The sequence below is a fragment of the Grampus griseus genome, assembly GCF_964374135.1.
Source record: "Grampus griseus genome assembly, chromosome: 7".
In the NCBI taxonomy this organism is placed as follows: Eukaryota; Metazoa; Chordata; class Mammalia; order Artiodactyla; family Delphinidae; genus Grampus; species Grampus griseus.
In genome coordinates this window covers 53,926,223-53,947,081 of record NC_139001.1, presented here as the reverse complement: position 1 = coordinate 53,947,081, position 20,859 = coordinate 53,926,223, and the positions used below count along the sequence as shown (strand labels likewise).

Here is a 20,859-nt window from a genome sequence, read left to right as displayed (position 1 = left end):
CTTCTGCCATGTGAGGACACAATGAGAAGTCTGCAACCCAGAAGAGGGCCCTCACCGGACCATACTGCACCCTGATCTCAGACATCCAGCCTCCAGAACGGGGAGGAATAAAATTCTGTTGTTGACAAGTCACCTACTCTGTGGCATTTTGTTAGAGCATCCTAAATGAACCAAGACAGAAATGACATCCTTAACTGAAAATCAGAGTTTTGTTCTTGAATATGTATTTCAAATCAGGTAATCTTAATCATATTCCACTGAATTAGTTGATTAATAAATTTCACCAACTCCCATATTATGAAAACAAAGCCCTTGAAGTTACCCTTTACCCTTGGGCATATGAATTGGGAGCCAAATATCCTGACTAGAGTCTCCTGCAATCCCTGTGCTTCACGTATCACACAGAGGGACACAAAAACGTCATGATAAACATGCCACCAGGATGGAAGAATATTTTGTCATCACAAAAATAAACTATGCTTCCTGTCTTTGGCTAGCACTGTTATCCATCTTTCTAGATTAAGAGGAGGCCCCGTGGACACCCCTGAAAGGCAGGGCATTGGTCCCACCGTCAGCTGGATGCCAGGGCCCTGTAGCCTAAGCCCTCCAAACAAAGCAGCATGTGCCCCATGAAAACCGGCTCACTGAGTCACAGATCCTAGTAATTGAAGGAGCCAACATTAACAACAGCATTTAAGCATTCCCCGCTTCTAGCTGCATCCCCAAACATTTATGGAAAAGTCCCTACTTCCACAACCTCCCCCTCCAGTCCCTCCGGAAAATGCTTTCATTTGACTGCCTCAGTACTGAACCTCTTCATCAGAAGCATCAGTCACTGTCAGGTTTCTGGAGGTGAAATTGCTTTGTGATGATCTTGTTGGTGGCATGAAGATTGAATTGAGGCCACAGAACCCATCTCAGTGGCCTGGACTCAAGTCACTTTCCAGTCTCCTAAGAGGAATTTGGGCACAGCTAGATTGCTGTCGCTGTATAAAAATGGGCAGGCCGTTGCTCTAATGCTGATACTTTGTTTTTTGTTTTTTTTTTGGCTTTTTGCTGTACGCGGGGCTCTCACTGTTGTGGCCTCTCCCGTTGCGGAGCACAGGCTCCAGATGCGCAGGCTCAGCGGCCATGGCTCACGGGCCCAGCCACTCCGCGGCATGTGGGATCTTCCCGGACCGGGGCACGAACCTGTGTCCCCTGCATCGGCAGGCGGACTCTCAACCACTGCGCCACCAGGGAAGCCCCATAATGCTGATACTTTTGATGCTGTTTATAACCCCTGCTAGTGACAGGTCCTACAGAACAGTAATCTGTTAAAATTATAGGTATATATGTAGTCAGATCTCAAAAAATTTACACAGGAAAGATTGAGTCCTTTAATCTTTGAGTTTTAGAAAAATAATGATCTACTATCTAGGGTCCTTTGGAGGGTGATATAAACACAATCTGTCTGTGGCTTTAAAAACAACTTTTGTCCCTGTCTAGCACGACCAGGTTTGTGAAGCTAGAAGGTGAGTTAGAACTAAGACAAATGAATTCAGGAAGCCATCCACTTGTACTCAGTAATAATTGGAAGAACCCATTAGGAAGAAAAGAAGTATTGTTCCTATCTATTTATCTAATCTGCTTTCACGGAAAAAGATTACAGTAAACAGGTGTTCTTCTACAAATGCCTTTCTTACTACAGCCCTGGTCCAGCCCAAATGCTGGTGGAAAAGGCCTAGCATACAAATTGTTGGTTAACAACTAGACAATCTTTACAGTTGTTTTGGGGGGAGTTGAAAATAATTTTATATAGTGTTTTATTAGATTTTTATCTGGAAAAAGTTCACTAATCCTTTTTTTTTTAAAGTCCAATAGTGAAGGAAAATTTCCTTATTCAGAGCTGTTATTGAAAGGGTGACCTTCATTTCCTGACCCTTAGAAGAAACAGTCACTGAATTCAACCATTTATTCAATCAAGAAATATTTCATGAGGGGCTTCCGTGGTGGCGCAGCGGTTAAAAATCTGCCTGCCAATGCAAGGGACATGGGTTTGAACCCTGGTCTGGGAAGATCCCACATGCTGCGGAGCAACTAAGCCCATGTACCACAACTACTGAGCCTGCGCTCTAGAGCCCACGAGCCACAGTTACTGATCCCACGTGCCACAACTACTGAAGCCCACATGCCTAGAGCCCGTGCTCTGCATCGAGAGAAGCCACCGCAATGAGAAGCCCGCGCAATGCAACGAAGAGTAGCCCCTGCTCGCCACAACTAGAGAAAGCCCGCGTGCAGCAACGAAGACCCAACGCAGCCAAAAAAATAAACAAATAAAATTAATTAATTAATTAATTAAAACTGTATAAAAAAAGGAAATATTTCACGAGGATCCACCAAGTGCCGAGACCTCGCTAGATGCTGAGGATATGTAAGGATGAGCGAGGTGGAAATGGCTCCTCCTCAGGAACTAAGATCTAGCAGACTGCATAACTGAACCTCCCAGAGGCTCTTCCTCTACCGCCCCTTAGAATCATTTACAACCAGTTCTTTCTTGCAGAATATGACCAGAAATAAGGCTTTATTTAACCTTACTTGGAACAAGTTGAGGTATACATAATCAGATAAATTAAAAATATACTGTCATGCATGAGCATTCCCATATTAACAGCTTTAAAAGCTTATGTGAGGAAGAAATAGTTCTTGCCTTTGGTATGATGTTCATGAAGCTGAAGGAGTGATTTCAAGGACTCGGCACTCTCAAACTCCTGAGTGTTCTGGAGGAAATCTTCCGTTTGGTCTATTTTAATGGCAAACTACAACAGAAATGCAGGAGAAAGACATATGAAAAACTAAAAAACACTGTGCCACTTTTAGTTATTTGTAAACATTTTTCATGAATTAATGGCCTAGCTGATTGTGTATGTGTTTGTGTGATGAGCTGTGTGTTTGTGTGAGCATGTGCTGGCTCACGTGTTTGTATGAGGTTTTGTGTTTGCATGTAGTCAGTTTACAAAGTACTAGGATAAGAACTTTCTTCTCTTTCCTTTGCATTCTTTTCATACTTGGAAATATGTTATCTATGCTGAAGTAAACCAATTTGTTTACTATTCTAATGTGTATTGAAATTTTAAACTAAAATTATTGTGTCCCATAATACAAATACAGCCACTGTCAACATTCTAAAGCAGTTTCTCAAAGAACAACCAGAAAGTTTGTTAAAAGAAACCAACAAAAGTTTGGTTAGCCAGTAACCTACATAATTATTAGTAAATTTAACTTAAGAATCCACTTGAGGTTGAAATATAGTTCATTTTTTCCTCTATAATTAGACCTAGAACTAAAAAAGGTAAGTTTCAGAATAATACATAGTCTAATCCCATCTCTACACTTGATTTTAGCCCGAGTGAGGAGAAGTAATGTGTAATCCTATTTCTTATACAAAGCAAAAATACATATATTTGTACAGAAAGTGGTCCAGAAAGATACATAGCAAAGGGTTGCCTTTGTGAGAATGAATAGGATTAGGGATAGGTGAGGGGTGGTAAACTTTTAGCTTTTAAATCTATAACTTAATTTTGTTTGCATTTTTATCAATGATTTTATGTACTTTTATAGAAATAAAAATGAAATTAGATGTAGCAAGAATGAAAAATAGAAAATTTCTCCTCTGTTTCAAGAAAAAAAAGGAAGAGCAATTTGACACCCTAAGTGGTAAGGAACATGACCAGTCTCTCTTTTTGTGTTTCTCCATAGAGGAAGTATGAAAGGGAGATGCTTGAAGTGATGTCAAAATTCTCAGGGGAATAACCTTAGATACAAATTTTAGAAAAGGGAAAAGTATACTTGGTTATGCTAGTACAGTATATCCATAGTAGTGGACAAATAACTGGTTTGTTTTAGCACTATGGTTCAAAGGAAATTATTATCATTTATAAGAGCATTTAAATCAACACATTCACCTTTGGATCAGGTGTAGAATAAACTCATAAAGGTGAAGTATCAGTGAGAAAGGCACAGAAGCCTATCACAGTGCTTGTCACCTTTTTTCAAGTTTTATCCAAACTCTCATCTTTGGATTTAGTGATATTTAATATTTTTATGTGACTATTTGATTAACAAGATTTACTACATTTTGATTATTACAATAGCCATATAAAATTCAGTTATAAATGGCATGAAAAGATGAGAGAGCAACTGATGAGCACGTCCCCTTTTGAAATGCAGAGAAGGCTTCTACCATCCTGTTAGAACCAGCAGATGGACACTGTCACCTGGGGACACTGTTTCTAAATTGAAGCACAGTGTTTGAGAAGCCTGTGAGCCTGAAGCCATCTTGTACTATCAACCACGCAATAAGAAGTCATTTTGTATTTCTAAAGAACTCCTGCGTGCACATAGTTCAGTAAGTGGATCCTATCTACATATCGTTTACATCTCTAATTCATTCTATTTCTAATAGTTGATTTTAAAGACATTCTTTGAAGAGAAACTTCAAAGAAAAAGAATAAAACAAAACCCTGGTGGGTAGTTTGGTTCTCCCTGTAGATCACTACAAGAAGTTTTGGAGTCACTGTGTAACTTATATCTATATTTCAACTGGTTTGACACTTTTTAAAAAACAAACCAATAAATAAACAATGCTTTACTCAGAAAAAGCTTCCTTCAAGTTCTATTAACTTTTATCTTGGGGATATTTTCTTTTCCCTACTTTTCTTCTTTCTGCAGGTAGTACAGGATAGAAGTGGCAACAAGGGGACACTTTTCAAAGACACTATTCTTAATTTTACCCTCATTCTTTTTTTTTGAATCACTAATGAAAATTGCTTTGGCATACACAAGGGGCAGGGAAAATCACGTAGGAGTTTTCCATCAGCTAAGTATGAAGTAGTCCACAAAATTGGAAGGAGGATAATATATGAAACTTCATCTTTTCATGAGGAATCAGAGTGCTGGGTTGAATTACAGGTTGACTTACACTTCCTTTTATTTCATGTAATATCTGGAAGTCATTTCTCATCATATAGAAAATCAGCTAGTATTAATGCTCCTACCCAGTGAGAAACAAATATTGGACTTAATGTTTAAAAAAAGATAACTTCCTATGCTCAAATGACCTGAATTTCAAGGGCACTAATACTTATACCCCACTTACTAAGATGAAATGAATCAGATGTATCTATAATTTGACCCCTGTAGGTGTATTTTGCTTGGTTTATTTCTTTTCAGAGAAGAAAACTGTGTGGAACTTTTCCCCGAGATGATCTGTGAGTTGGACTTCAGTGTTCAAATTGTGAAAAACAAACCTTGAGAGTTACAATAAGATTTTTGCTCCTCCTTTTAACTTTTAAACGAGTTCATGATGTATGAAATTATCTACCTCAATTTTAATGTTCTATTACTAATCTTCTTTCCTTCATTATTTTGGATTTAAGTCCTGAATTTTCAGTTTGGAAATGTCATATTTTTCAACTTAGTGCTTTATCATAATGAAGCAGTGCTTTCACATCAAAATGAATGTAGTGAAATTTCCAGTTAGTATCTTACACTAAATATAACACCTCTTTTGATAATGTTCTTTGAATCTTACATTTTGAAATTGGGTTCCTCAAAAAAACTTAGGCCCAGGACTTTTTCCTTCCCTTATATTTTAACAAGCTCAGACTATGGAAACTCAACTATATGCCTTAGGAAAGTACTCTATCATATACTATGCTTACAAGTCAAACATTCTATGGAATATTCTGCAATTTCTTTTTCATAAGCAGTAGAAGAAATTGTATCTTCCAACTTTCAGTTAACAAGAACACGCTAGACCAGCATTTCCTAGTAATCCTATCATCAGGGGTAATTATTTGATTTAGTAATTGTATTACTATTATCTAAAGAGGGAAATATATCAAAATGACTTATGGGTAAAAGATCCCATTTTTACTTAATATTTATCAATTTTAATTAACTGTACTTAGTTTTTGTTTGAAGGCCTACATTTAAAATATTAACAATTTTATTTTTTGAAAATTAAAGATTAAATGTATATATCTTGGTTATTCTACCATTTTTTGAACTGAATACAATGTCTATTTGCAGAAAGAAAACATTTTCATGAGTGCTCTGATGTGGAGAAGGGGAAAGTTTTTTTAAACACAAACCTCCAAGGCATTTTCAAAAAATTCAGAGGTCAACCTGAGAAGCTCCCTCCTTCTCTCAAGCATGGAGACCAGGGCTGCCCACGCTTCACCCAGAGTTTTGGCCATGGCATCATAGACCTGGCTCTGATCCTTGTTCTCTTGAGCCGTCTTGTCTGCTTCCTGCAGGAGTTCCCATACTCGGTCTTCCAAAGCCTAAGTCCAGGCAAGAAAAGACAGAGTGTCACTCAATATAAGAACTTGGGATCATATTTTAAACATTTGGATTTTTGAAATTATATGCACTCTAGGAAGGTCTAGAAGAGAATTTATAAACACAAACTGCTGTGCAGGCAGGTAGATCAAGCAGGCAGGAGGGAGCAATGGAGACTGTGGTGAACTGCGGAGCATGGCCAGGCAAAAGACATCCACATTTAAACATTGTTCAAACACTGTAGAGATTTATCAAAAATATACAGCTACAGGGACTTCCCTGGAGGTCCAGTGGTTAAGACTCTGTGCTTCCACCACAGGGGGCATGGGTTCAATCCCTGGTTGGGGAACTAAGATCCCGCATGCCACGGCACAGCACCCCCCTAAAAATACAACTACATACCCAGGGGTACAGAATACTGTGTTGACCTCACATTTCAAAAAAGGAGAACTAATTGGAATACATCTAGAAAGGAGTAATCATGAAAAAACTATTGTGAGAAATGAACCCAGTAAAATTTATTATTTATTCTAAATAGTTGTTATTGTTAATATACTTGTGAAGCTTAGTGTAAATGTTATGAGTAAGTTCTTGAAAGTGAATAGTCATAATGTAAAGATTAGAATATCTGTAACCAACACTACAAATTGTTTCAACAAAATATGGAAGATGAAGGGCAACATGTGCTTCCATAATTGTCTCATTTGGGGATGAAGAAGGATCCACAGATCCCGTTTTGTTCTTGATATTGGCACCAAAATCAAGGCACAATTTAAAAATATAATAGACTAACAATAACATGAATAAATTCTAAAATGTCAACAGAAAAGGAAACTAAACATGTGCTAATGCAAAATACAACAAAGAAAACAGAAGACATAAGAACGCATTTATTTGGGCACACAAAAACCCAAAATATAGCGATAGGAATATGATTAAATATCAGTTAACACCCAAAAAATGGATGTTAACTTTTCAATTAAAAGACGAACATGGGCTTCCCTGGTGGTGCAGTGGTTGGGAGTCTGCCTGCCAATGCAGGGGACACGGGTTCGTGTCCTGGTCCGGGAAGATCCCACATGCCGCGGAGCGGCTGGGCCTGTGAGCCATGGCCGCTGAGCCTGCGCGTCCGGAGCCTGTGCTCCGCAACGGGAGAGGCCACAACACACACAACAGTGAGAGGCCCGCATACCGCAAAAAAAAAAAAAAAAAAGATGAACATTATCAGATTAAGGGGAAAAAAATTCAACTAATTTATGTTTTCTGGAGTCATAAAACTAAACTGAAAAGACGTAACATTTGAAATAAACTGAAAAGAAATAACATTTGAAAAGACATCTGTGACGGGGCGAGAGAGAGTCATGGACATATACACACTAACAAACGTAGTAAGGTAGATAGCTAGTGGGAAGCAGCCGCATGGCACAGGGATATTGGCTCGGTGCTTTGTGACAGCCTGGAGGCGTGGGATAGGGAGGGTGGGAGGGAGGGAGACGCAAGAGGGAAGAGATATGGGAACATATGTATATGTATAACTGATTCACTTTGTTATAAAGCAGAAACTAACACACCATTGTAAAGTAATTATACCCCAATAAAGATGTTAAAAAAAAAAAAAAAAAAAAAGACATAACATTTGAAAATAAACTGAAAAGTCATAACATTTGAAAATAAGAGGATGAAATATATCAGGCAAAGACAAAAAAGTAAAGGAGGATTAGCAATGTTAATCTCAGACAAATTAGAAATCAAAACAAAAATCACTGTGATTAAAAAATGGTACTCTATATTGATAAATTACACAATCTGTAGGGAAAATAAGGCACTTATGATGTTTACATTTATGACATTTAAATATTTCAAGTAGGTATACCCAGTCAGATCAAAATGCAATAAAAGTAGAAATAAACAACAAAAGGCCAGATGATAAAACAAATCTCTTAGAAATTTTAAGAAAACAGTTTAAAGAATAATTCCTAGATCAAATGAGGGAAAAACCTACAATTACAGACTATTTAGAAAAAAAAACAATGTTTAAATATGTTTAAAACCTAAGATATACAGATGACTTTATGCTTAGATGAAATTCATAGCATTAGACAACTTTGTTCATAAAGAAAGAAAAAATATATTAATTAAACATTCAAGTCTAAATTATAGAAAAAGATTCATAAAATAAAACAAAAATTAAAGGGGATTAATTGATTAAATACAAAATCAGAAATTAACAAATTAGAGAAAAATATAAGAAGTTTTTTAAAATGTTGATTCATTGAAAAGCCAAATGAAATATAAAAACATCTGACAGTTGGGATCAAGATGGCAGAGTAGGAAGATCCTGAGCTTATGTCCTCCCACAGACAAACCAAAACTACAACTAGATATAGAACAACTCTTTCTGAGAAAGACCTGAAGAACAGCTCTTCCAAAATTAAGGACAATTTTTAAAAACCACATCAAGATGGGTAGGAGGGGCAGAGATGTGATGTAGTCAGGACACCACACCCACCCTGGTGCAGTGACCCACAAGTGGGAAGGGGTATCACAAACTTGAAGGTCCTCTCTAAGGAGTGAGGGGTTCAAGCCCCACACTGGGCACCTCAGGCTTTGGTACCAGCACTGGGAGGACAAGGCCCCTTAACTAGCTTTGAAAACCAGCAGGGCTTATGCAGAGCTAGAGGGCTGTAAGAAACAGAGTCTTAGAGGGCTTGCACACAGACTCACTCATTCTGCGTCCCAGTGCAGAGGCAGCAGTTTGAAAAGTGCCTGGTGTTCTAGCCAGCCTGCCAAGGTTGCCCCAGCATGCCCCTGGCCCATGCCTGCTCCAGCTCCAGATGGCCTGCCAACGCTGCCCGGCACATGCAGTCTACATTGAAGATGCTCCTACTCAAGACCACACCTTAAAGACTGGGAGAAGTAACTATTTTGTCTAATCCATAGAAAAAAATACAGAAAACCAAACAAAATGAGGAGACAGAGGAATTTATTCCAAACAAAAGAACAAGATAAAACCTCAGGGGAAAAAAGCCCTAATAAAATGGAGGTAAGTAATTTACCTGATAAAGAGTCAAAGCAACAGTCATAAAGTTACACATCAAAATCAGGAGGGGAGGGCTTCCCTGGTGGTGCAGTGGTTGGGAGTCTGCCTGCCGATGCAGGGGACACGGGTTTGTGCCCCAGTCCGGGAAGATCCCACATGCCGTGGAGCGGCTGGGCCCGTGAGCCATGGCCACTGAGCCTCCGCATCCGGAGCCTATGCTCCGCAACGGGAGAGGCCACAACAGTGAGAGGCCCGCGTACCGCAAAAAAAAAACAAAACCTCAGGAGGGGAATGCAGGAACACAGTAAGAACTTCAACAGATTTAGGAAATATAGAAAAGAACCAATCAGAGCTGAAGAATACAATAACTGAAATAATACACTAGACAGGATTAAACCACAAATTAGATGATACAGAAGAACATACACACAGCCTGGAAGACAAAATAGTGGAAATCATCCAATCAGAACAGCAAAAAGAAAAAAGAATTTAAAAAAAATTAGGATAGTTTAAGAAACCTCTGGGACAACATCAAGAGTATTAACATTCAGACTTCCCTGGTGGCACAGTGGTTAAGAATCCACCTGCCAATGTAGGGGACATGAGTTCGATCCCTGGTCTGGGAAGATCCCACATGCCGCGGAGCAACTAAGCCCATGCGCCACAACTACTGAGCCTGTGCTCTAGAGCCCACAAGCCACAACTACTGAGCCATCATGCCACAATTACTGAAGCCCACACACCTAGAGCCCGTGCTCCACAACAAAAGAAACCACTGCAATGAGAAGCACGCACACCACAAGGAAGAGTAGCCCCCACTCACTACAACTAGAGAAAGCCTGTGCACAGCAATGAAGACCCAATGCAGCCAAAAGTAAATAAATAAATTTATATTTAAAAAAGAGTAATAACATTCGCATTATAGGGGTCCCAGAAGGAGAAAAGAGAGAGGGGCAGAAAACTTATTTGAAGAAATAATGGCTGAAAACTTTCCCCAAACTAGGTAAGGAAACAGAGCTTTCCTCCAAGATCAGGAACAAAACAATGATGCCCATCCTCATCACTTTTATTCAATATAAAATTGGAAGTCTTAGCCATAGCAATCAGACAAGAAGTAAAATGTATCCAAATTTGAAGAAAAGTAGTAAAATTCTCACTATTTGCAGATGACATGATACAATATATATAGAAAATGCTAAAGACTCCACCAAAAAAACTATTAGAACTAATAAATGAATTTAGCAAAGGTGCAGGATACAACATTGATATGTAGAAATCTGTTGCATTTCTATACACTAATAATGAACTATCAGAAAGTGAAATTAAGAAAACAATTCTATTTATACTTGCATCAAAAAGAATAAAATAAACTATGAATAAATTTAACCAAAAAAGTGAAAAACCTATACTCTGAAAATTGTAAGACACTGATGAAAGAACTTGAAGATGACATAAATAAATGGAAAGATATACCATGCTCATAAATCGGAAGAATATTGTTAAAATGTCCATAATACCCAAAGCAATCTACAGATTCAATGAAATCCTTATCAAGATATCCATGGCATTTTTCACAGAACTACAAGAAATAATCCTAAAATCTATATGGAATCACAAAAGACCCTGAATGCAAAAAGCAATCTTTTTTAAAAAAATAAATTTATTTATTTTTGGCTGCACGGGGTCTTCGTTGCTGCGCACGGGCTTTCTCTAGTTGCAACGAGCAGGAACTACCCTTCATTGCGGTGCATAGGCTTCTTATTGCAGTGGCTTCTGTCTGTTGCGGAGCATAGGCTCTAAGTGCACGGGTTTCAGTAATTGTGGCATGCGGGCTCAGTAGTTGTGGTTCACGGGCTCTAGAGCACAGGCTCAGTGGTTGTGGCACACGGGCTTAGTTGCTCCGCGGCATGTGGGATCTTGCCGGACCACGGCTCGAACTTGTGTCCCTTGCATTGGCAGGCAGACTGTTAACCACTACACCACCAGGGAAGTCCCAGAAAAAGGAGTCTTGTGAAAGAAGAACAAAGCTGAAGGAATCACATTCCCTGATTTCAAACTATACTGCAAAGCTATAGTAGTCAAAACAGCATTGTAATGGGCACATACCCTGAGAAAACCATAATTCAAAAAGAGTCATGTACCACAATGTTCATTGCAGCTCTATTTACAATAGCTGGGACATGGAAGCAACTTAAGTGTCCATCGACACATGAATGGATAAAGAAGATGTGGCACATATATACAATGGAATAATACTCAGCCATAAAAGGAAATGAAATTGAGTTATTTGTAGTGAGGTGGATGGACCTAGAGCCTGTCATACAGAGTGAAGTAAGTCAGAAAGAGAAAAACAAATATGGTATGCTAATACACATATATGGAATCTAAAAAAAAAACAAAAAAGGTTCTGACGAACCTAGGGGCAGGACAGAAATAAAGACACAGACATAAAGAATGGACTTGAGGACATGGGGAAGGGGAAGGCTAAGCTGGGATGAAGTGAGACAGTAGTATTGACATATATTCACTACCAAATGTAAAACAGATAGCTAGTGGGAAGCAGCTGCATAGCACAGGGAGATCAGCTGGGTGCTTTGTGACCACCTGGAGTGGTGGGATAGGGAGGGTGGGAGGAAGACGCAACAGGGAGAGGATATTGGGATATATGTATACATATAACTGATTTACTTTGTTATACAGCAGAAACTAACACAACATTGTAAAGCAATTATACTCCAATAAAGATGTTAAAAAAAAAAATGGTGGGGCCAACTCTATGTAGCTTCTCAAGTCTCCTATCCCATTTGTGTGATATTCTGTCTGCCTCTTCTGCTCTTCCTCATTTCATTCCTTGTAAACTGTTCCTCCTTGAAGGAGGCCACCTTTCTTGAAAAGCTACCCCCAGAGTCCCTCAGGTAGACTTTGGAGCACACTTCTTACGGTTCCACTTGTTTAGATTCTGCTCATCACGTTACATTTAAGTTACCAGTCTACAAGCCTATCTCCTTGTCAGACTGTGACTTTTGATTTTGTATTCCTGGCACCACTACATTTCAACCTTGGCTGCATCCCTAGTGCCTAGAGTAGTAATTTTATTGAAGACATTTGAAAGTTATTTGTTGAATGAATAAAAAGCTACTCCAAAAAATGAAAGAATCTAAATTGCTAATGATGAAAAAAGGCAAACAATGTTTCAGAGCATATTTTCCTTAGGGATTGGCCACAAACTAGCTTAGGCAAGTTGCTGCATTTTCAAGGGAATTAGCTTCTTCATTAGTAAAATCAGGATGGTGGTTAATGATGATATTCTATATTCTATGACGAGTTCTATTTCAGCAATTATTTTATTTATGGATTTCAATAATCATTTTGATTGAAAAATAAAAAATAGGAGCCTGAACCAAGATGGTGGAGTAGAAGGACGGGCTCTCACTCCCTCTTGGGAGAACACTAGAATCACAACTAGCTGCTGGACAATCATCGACAGGAAGACACTGGAACTCACCAAAAAAGATACCCCACATCCAAAGACAAAGGAGAAGCCCCAATGGGATGGGAGGTGGGGCTAAATCACAGTAAAATCAAATCTCATAACTGCTGGGTGGGTGACTCACAGACTGGAGAACACTTATCCCACAGAAGTCCACCCACTGGAGTGAAGGTTCTGAGTACCACGTCAGGCTTCCCAACCTGGGGGTCTGGCAACGGGAGGAGGAATTCCTAGAGAATCAGACGTTGAAGGCTAGTGGGAGTTGAATGCAGGACTTCGACAGGACTGGGGGAAACAGAGACTTCACTCTTGGAGGGCACCAACAAAGTAGTGTGTGCATTGGGACCCAGGGGAAGGAGCAGTGACACCAGGGAAGACTGAACCAGACCTACCTGCTAGTGTTGGAGGGTCTCCTGCAGAGGTGGGGGGTGGCTGTGGCTCACCGTGGGAACAAGGACACTGGCAGCAGAAGTTCTGGGAAGTACTCCTTGGCATGAGCCCTCCCAGAGTCTGCCATTAGCCCCACCAAAGAGCCCAGGTAGGCTCCAGTGTTGGGTTGCCTCAGGCCAAACAACCAACAGGGAGGGAACCCAGCCCCACCCATCAGCAGTCAGGCAGATTAAAGTTTTACTGAGCTCTGCCCACCAGAGCAACAGTCTGCTCTACCCACCACCAGTCCCTCCCATCAGGAAACTTGCACAAGCCTCTTAGATAGCCTCATCCACCAGAGGGCAGACAGCAGAAGCAGGAAGAACTACAGTCCTGCAGTCTGTGGATCAAAAACCACATTCACAGAAACATAGACAAGATGAAAAGGCAGAGGGCTATATAACAGATGAAGGAACAAGATAAAACCCCAGAAAATCAACTAAATGAAGTGGAAATAGGCAAACTTCCAGAAAAAGAATTCAGAGTAATGATAGCAAAGATGATTAAACCTTGGAAAAAGAATGGAGGCAAAGATCGAGAAGATGCAAGAAATGTTTAACAAAGACCTAGAAGAATTAAAGAACAAACAAACAGAGATGAACAATAACTGAAATGAAAACTACACTAGAAGGAAGCAATAGCAGAATAACTGAGGCAGAAAAACGGATAAGTGACCTGGAAGACAGAATGGTGGAATTCACTGCCGCAGAACAGAATAAAGAAAAAAGAATGAAATGAAGACAGCCTAAGAGACCTCTGGGACAACATTAAATGCAACAACAAGCGCATTATAGGGGTCCCAGAAGGAGAAGAGAGTGAGTAAGGACCAGAGAAAATATTTGAAGAGATTATAGTCGAAAACTTCCCTAACATGGGAAAGGAAAGAGTCACCCAAGTCCAGGAAGGGCAGTGAGTCCCATACAGGATAAACACAAGGAGAAATACGCCGAGACACATAGTAATCAAATTGGCAAAAAATAAAGACAAAGAAAAATTATTAAAAGCAGCAAGGGAAAAATGACACATAACATACAAGGGAACTCCCATAAGGTTAACAGTTGATTTCTCAGCACAAACTCTACAAGCCAGAAGGGAATGGAATGAAATACTTAAAGTGACGAAAGGGAAGAACCTACAACCAAGATTACTCTACCCGGCAAGGATCTCATTCAGATTCGATGGAGAAATCAAAAGCTTTACAGACAAGCAAAAGCTAAAAGAATTCAGCACCACCAAACCAGCTCTACACAAGTGCTAAAGGAACTTCTCTAAGTGGAAAACACAAGAGAAGAAAAGGACCTAAAAACACAAACCCAAAACAATTAAGAAAATGGTCATAGGAACACACATATCGATAATTACCTTAAACATGAATGGATTAAATGCTCCACCCAAAAGACACAGGTTTGCTGAATGGATACAAAAACAAGACCCATCTATATGCTGTCTATGAGAGACCCACTTCAGACCTAGGGACACATACAGACTGAAAGTGAGGGGATGGAAAAAGATATTCCATGCAAATGGAAATCAAAAGAAAGCTGGAGTAGCAATACTCATATCAGATAAAATAGACTTTAAAATAAAGAATGTTACAAGAGACAAGGCAGAACACTACATAATAATCAAGGGATCAATCCAAGAAGAAGATATAACAAATATAAATATATATGAACCCAACACAAGAGCACCTCAATACATAAGGCAACTGCTAACAGCTATAAAAGAGGAAATCGACAGTAACACAATAATAGTGGGGGACTTTAACACCTCACTTACACCAATGGACAGATCATCCAAAATGAAAATAAGGAAACAGAAGCTTTAAATGACACAATAGACCAGATAGACTTAATTGATATTTATAGGACATTCCATCCAAAAATAGCAGATTACTCTTTCTTCTCAAGTGCGCACAGAACATTCTCCAGGATAGATCACATCTTGGGTCACAAATCAAGCCTCAGTAAATTTGAGAAAATTGAAATTGTATCAAGCATCTTTTCTGACTACAAGACTATGAGATTAGAAATGAATTAGAAGGAAAAAAAATGTAAAAAACACAAACATATGGAGGCTAAACAACACCTTACTAAATAACCAAGAGATCACTGAAGAAATCAAAGAGGAAATCAAAAAATACCTAGAGACAAATGACAATGGAAACACGACGATCCAAAACCTATGCGATGCAGCAAAAGCAGTTCTAAGAGGGAAGTTTATAGCTATACAAGCCTACCTCAAGAAACAAGAAAAATCTCAAATACACAATCTAAACTTACACCTAAAGGAACTAGAGAAAGAAGAACAAACAAAACCCAAAGTTAGCAGAAGGAAAGAAATCATACAGATCAGAGCAGAAATAAATGAAATAGAAACAAAGAAAACAATAGCAAAGATCAATAAAACTAAAAGCCGGTTCTTTGAGAAGATAAACAAAATTGATAAACCATTAGCCAGACTCATCAAGAAAAAGAGGGAGAGGACTCAAATCCATAAAATTAGAAATGAAAAAGGAGAAGTTACAAGAGACACCACAGAAATACAAAGCATCCTAAGAGACTACTACAAGCAATTCTATGCCAATAAAATGGAAAATCTGGAAGAAATGGACAAATTCTTAGAAAGGTATAACCTTCCAAGACTGAACCAGGAAGAAATAGAAAATATGATCAGACCAATCACAAGTAATGAAATTGAAACTGTGATGAAAAATCTTCCAACAAACAAAAGTCCAGGACCGGATGGCTTCACAGGTGAATTCTATCAAACATTTGGGGAAGAGCTAACACCCATCCTTCTCAAACTCTTCCAAAAATTTCAGAGGAAGGAACACTCCCAAACTCATTCTATGAGGCCACTATCACCCTGATACCAAAACCAGGCAAAGATACTACAATAAAAGAAAATTACATACCAATATCACTGATGAATGCAGATGCAAAAATCGTCAACAAAATACTAGCAAACAGAATCCAACAACACATTAAAAGGATCATACACCATGATCAAGTGGGATTTGTCCCAGAGATGGAAGGATTCTTCAATATACGCAAACAATCAATGTCATAAACCATGTTAACAAATTGAAGTATAAAAACCATATGATCATCTCAATAGATGCAGAAAAAGCTTTTGAAAAATTTAACACCCATTTATGATAAAAAAAAAAACTCTCCAGAAAGTGGGCATAGAGGGAACCTACCTCAACATAATAAAGGCCACATATGACAAACCACAGCAAACGTCATTCTCAATGGTAAAAAACTGAAAACATTTCCTCTAAGATCAGGAACAAGGCAAGAATGTCCACTCTCACCACTATTATTCAACATACTTTTGGAAGTCCTACCCATGGCAGTCAGAGAAGAAAAAGAAATAAAAGGAATACAAATTGGGAAAGAAGAAGTAAAACTGTCACTGTTTGCAGATGACATGATACTATACATAGAGAATCCTAAAGATGCCACCAGAAAACTATTAGAGCTAATCAATGAATTTGGTAAAGTTGCAGGATACAAAATTAATGCACAGAAATCTCTTGCATTCTTATACACTAACAATGAAAAATCTGAAAGAGAAATTAAGAAAACACTCCCATTTACCACTGCAACAAAAAGAATAAAATACCTAGGAATAAACCTACCTAGGGAGACAAAAGACCTGTATGCAGACCTAGGGAGACAAAAGACCTGTATGCAGAAAGCTATAAGACACTGATGAAAAAAATTAAAGATGATACAAACAGATGGAGAGATATACCATGTTCTTGGATTAGAAGAATCAATATTGTGAAAATAACTATACTACCCAAAGCAATCTACAGAGTCAATGTAATCCCTATCAAATTACCAGTGGCATTTTTTACAGAACTAGAACAAAAAATCTTAAAATTTGTATGGAGACACAAAAGACCCCGAGTAGCCAAAGCAGTCTTGAGGGAAATAACGGAGCTGGGGGAATCAGACTCCCTGACTTCAGACTATACTACAAAGCTACAGTAATTGAGACCATATGGTACTGGCACAAAAACAGAGACATAGATCAATGGAACAAGATAGAAAGCCCAGAGATAAACCCACGCACATATGGTCACCTTATCTTTGATAAAGTAGGCAAGAATATACAATGGAGAAAAGACAGCCTCTTCAATAAGTGGTGCTGGGAAAACTGGAAAGCTACATGTAAAAGAATGAAATTAGAACTCTTCCTAACACCATACACAAAAATAAACTCAAAATGGATTAGATACGTAAATGTAAGACTGGACACTATAAAACTCTTAAAGGAAAACATAGGAAGAACACTCTTTGACATAAATCACAGCAAGATCTTTTTTGATCCACCTCCTAGAGTAATGGAAATAAAAATAAAAATAAACAAATGGGACCTAATGAAACTTCAAAGCTTTTTCACAGCAAGGAAACTATAAACAAGACGAAAAGACAACCCTTAGAATGGGAGAAAATATTTGCAAACGAATCAATGGACAAAGGATTAATCTCCAAAATATATAAACAGTTCATGCAGCTCAATATTAAGAAAACAAACAACCCGATCAGAAAACGGGCAGAAGACCTAAATAGACATTTCTCCGAAGAAGACATACAGATGGCCAAGAAACACATGAAAAGCTGCTCAACATCACTAATTATTAGAGAAATGCAAATCAAAACTACAATGAGGTATCACCTCACACCAGTTAGAATGGGCCTCATCAGAAAATCTACAAACAACAAATGCTGGAGAGGGTGTGGAGAAAAGGGAACCCTCTTGCACTGTTGGTGGGAATGGAAATTGATACAGCCACTATGGAGAACAGTACGGAGGTTCCTTAAAAAACTAAAAATAGAGTTACCATATGATCCAGCTTTCCCACTACTGGGCATATACCCAGAGAAAACCATAATTCAAAAGACACATGCACCCCAATGTTCATTACACCACTATTTACAATAGCCATGTCATGGAAGCAACCTAAATGCCCATCAACAGACGAATGGATAAAGAAGGTGTGGTATATATATACAATGGAATATTACTCAGCCATAAAAAGGAACGAAATTGGGTCATTTGTTGATACGTGGATGGATCTAGAGACTGTCATACAGAGTGACGTAAGTCAGAAAGAGAAAAACAAATATTGTATATTAACACATATATGTGGAACCTAGAAAAATGGTACAGATGAACTGGTTTGCAGGGCAGAAATTGAGACACAGATGTAGAGAACAAACCTATGGACACCAAGGGGGGAAAGTGGCGGGGGGGTGGGGATGGTGGTGTGCTGAATTGGGCGATTGGGATTGACATGTATACACTGATGTGTATAAAATGGATGACTAATAAGAACCTGCTGTATAAAAAAATAAATAAAATTAAATTTAAAAATTAGAAAAAAAAAGAAAAAAATATATAAAAACACTGGATGGAGAACATATTGAGGTCCTTGCAGAAATGAACAAAATGACTTCAAACCCCTAATAGAAAACAAAAAGCTATTTCTGATTGAAGTCGCTACATGACATGCCAGTGAGAATTTCAAAACATAAGATATTTAAACGTTAATCCAAATAACAGTGATCTACCTCCAAGGAACAAGTATGTTAGAATACATTTTAGAAAGAATTGTTCTTTCAGAAAAATTCTCAATTGTTTATTTTGTCCATAAATTTTACACTAGTTCCCTATGGTGAAATGATTATTTTTTTTAATGTATGAAAACAATTGTATGACACATACAGATGAGATGGACAGTACAAACATTTGCTAGTCAAAACTGAATGTAGAAATGTAGCAAACTTGACAAAGGTCTATGTTTTGTAAAGTTCAAGTCAGCATTTTGGATTTCATGGTAAATCTAATTGTCTCATTAAATTGAGTCCATTAGTTTCTGAAACCCAGGTTTAAGTAAGAATGCATTCTGGGATTTGTAGTTCCCATGGGCTGAGGACTGTATGAATGACTGGGAAGATATCAACATATTCCTTTTTATGCATCTCTAGGGTATGCCTCACTAAAACAAAGTAAACATATGTGAAAGCAAACATGTTCTGTCATTATCACAACCACATTGCCAATGCTGATATAAAATGTATTCTAAATCAAAGTTTATAGTGATCTCTTGCTATTTCTTCTAATGCTAATAACTGTCCTGACAAATTTGTTTCAAAACTCATCATACAATCCATACTAATGACCAGTATTTTAAGAATAATTGCCATTTGCTGATGGGTGAGTTGTGTTTATCTATAAATATAACAGTCTTTGAATTAATAAATATTACTAGTTTACTGTCAATCTGATTCTAATTCTACTGCCAAGCATTTTGGTTATTAGATTACATTTCAGAGTCAGGATGAAGATACCATCTGAAATTTCTTTCCTACAGATGAGATCTGAATTTTGATTTTCTGAAGTTTTCTTGAAACCACACCTCACCCTCTCTGTCAGGTAATTTAAAATACATCCAAGTAAAGAAGAGCATAAAATCTGGTTTTAAAAGCCACAGAGGGCTTCCCTGGTGGTGCAGTGGTTGAGAGTCCGCCTGCCGATGCAGGGGACATGGGTTCGTGCCCTGGTCCGGGAAGATCCCACATGCTGCGGAGCAGCTAGGCCCGTGAGCCATGGCCGCTGAGCCTGTGCGTCCGGAGCCTGTGCTCCACAACGGGAGAGGCCACAACAGTGAGAGGCCCACGTAACGCAAAAAAAAAAAAAAAAAAAAAAAAAGCCACAGAATTTCTTTTGGCTTCTTTAGAGTTTTGAAATTACCAAACATACAAAAATTCAGAGAATATTTTAGGGTATTCTATTTAAGTCAAGAACAGAACAAAACAAGTTAACCCAAAACTGGGATGTATTTAGAAATTGCCTACATGTTGGATTTATCTATGGAAAAAATAATAACAAGAAAAAACTAATACTGCAGTGAACAAGCACAGCACACAGCATTCTAAATAACTTTCATTACAAGAGGTAACAAATAATACAAGAGGAATGGATGTTTGCTTCCCATCCCTACCCCTGCTTCAATACAGTGTGTGTCTCTTAATATAAGATACTTCTCTGGGATACTTTGTACTTTCCTATCTTCCAGATGAGCAACACCTCATTTCCCTCTTCTCTGTAACCCCAGTGAAAATACACTACCACCAGCCACAAGGAAGCCCCCCAGCTACTGGCCCAGATGTCAACTACCCAGTATTACCATTACTGCAGCCTTCCTCTCCGACAGCTCCAAGCCTGCCCTTGAGGGGTCTGTTCCTGAAATAATGCCCTGTGGCCTCCTTCTCTATCTCTCTTCAATCAATTCCTTGGCCAGAATCCTCCCCAAATTTCCAACAAAGTCCAGCTTGTTCATTTGAGTTTCATGGCAGGTAATATTACTTGAGATATCACTTAATTATAACTTGTAACTTAATTGTAACTTGTTATTTGTGTTTTACATGCATGGGGCATGGGTGGAGAGAGAAAAAGAAAAGAAATTAAACAATGTGAATGCACCTTTGTTCAATGTTATCAGCTTCTAAATACTTCATAAGATGTTAATATACAGCAAAAAACCACCCTGAGAGGA

General features: G+C 38.4%; 1 protein-coding gene across 1 annotated transcript in view; it reads right to left on the bottom strand.

The window, feature by feature from the left end:
* The window catches only part of CCDC141 (coiled-coil domain containing 141), a 206,288-nt gene that overhangs the window by 148,843 nt on the left and 36,586 nt on the right, over nucleotides 1-20,859 (bottom strand). Inside the window, exons 3-4 of the mRNA XM_082657911.1 lie at nucleotides 6,135-6,326; nucleotides 2,690-2,798 (exon numbers count right to left, since the gene is read on the bottom strand). Coding sequence (XP_082514037.1) covers nucleotides 2,690-2,798; nucleotides 6,135-6,326 — 301 coding nt within the window. The remainder of the gene's footprint in view (nucleotides 1-2,689; nucleotides 2,799-6,134; nucleotides 6,327-20,859) is intronic.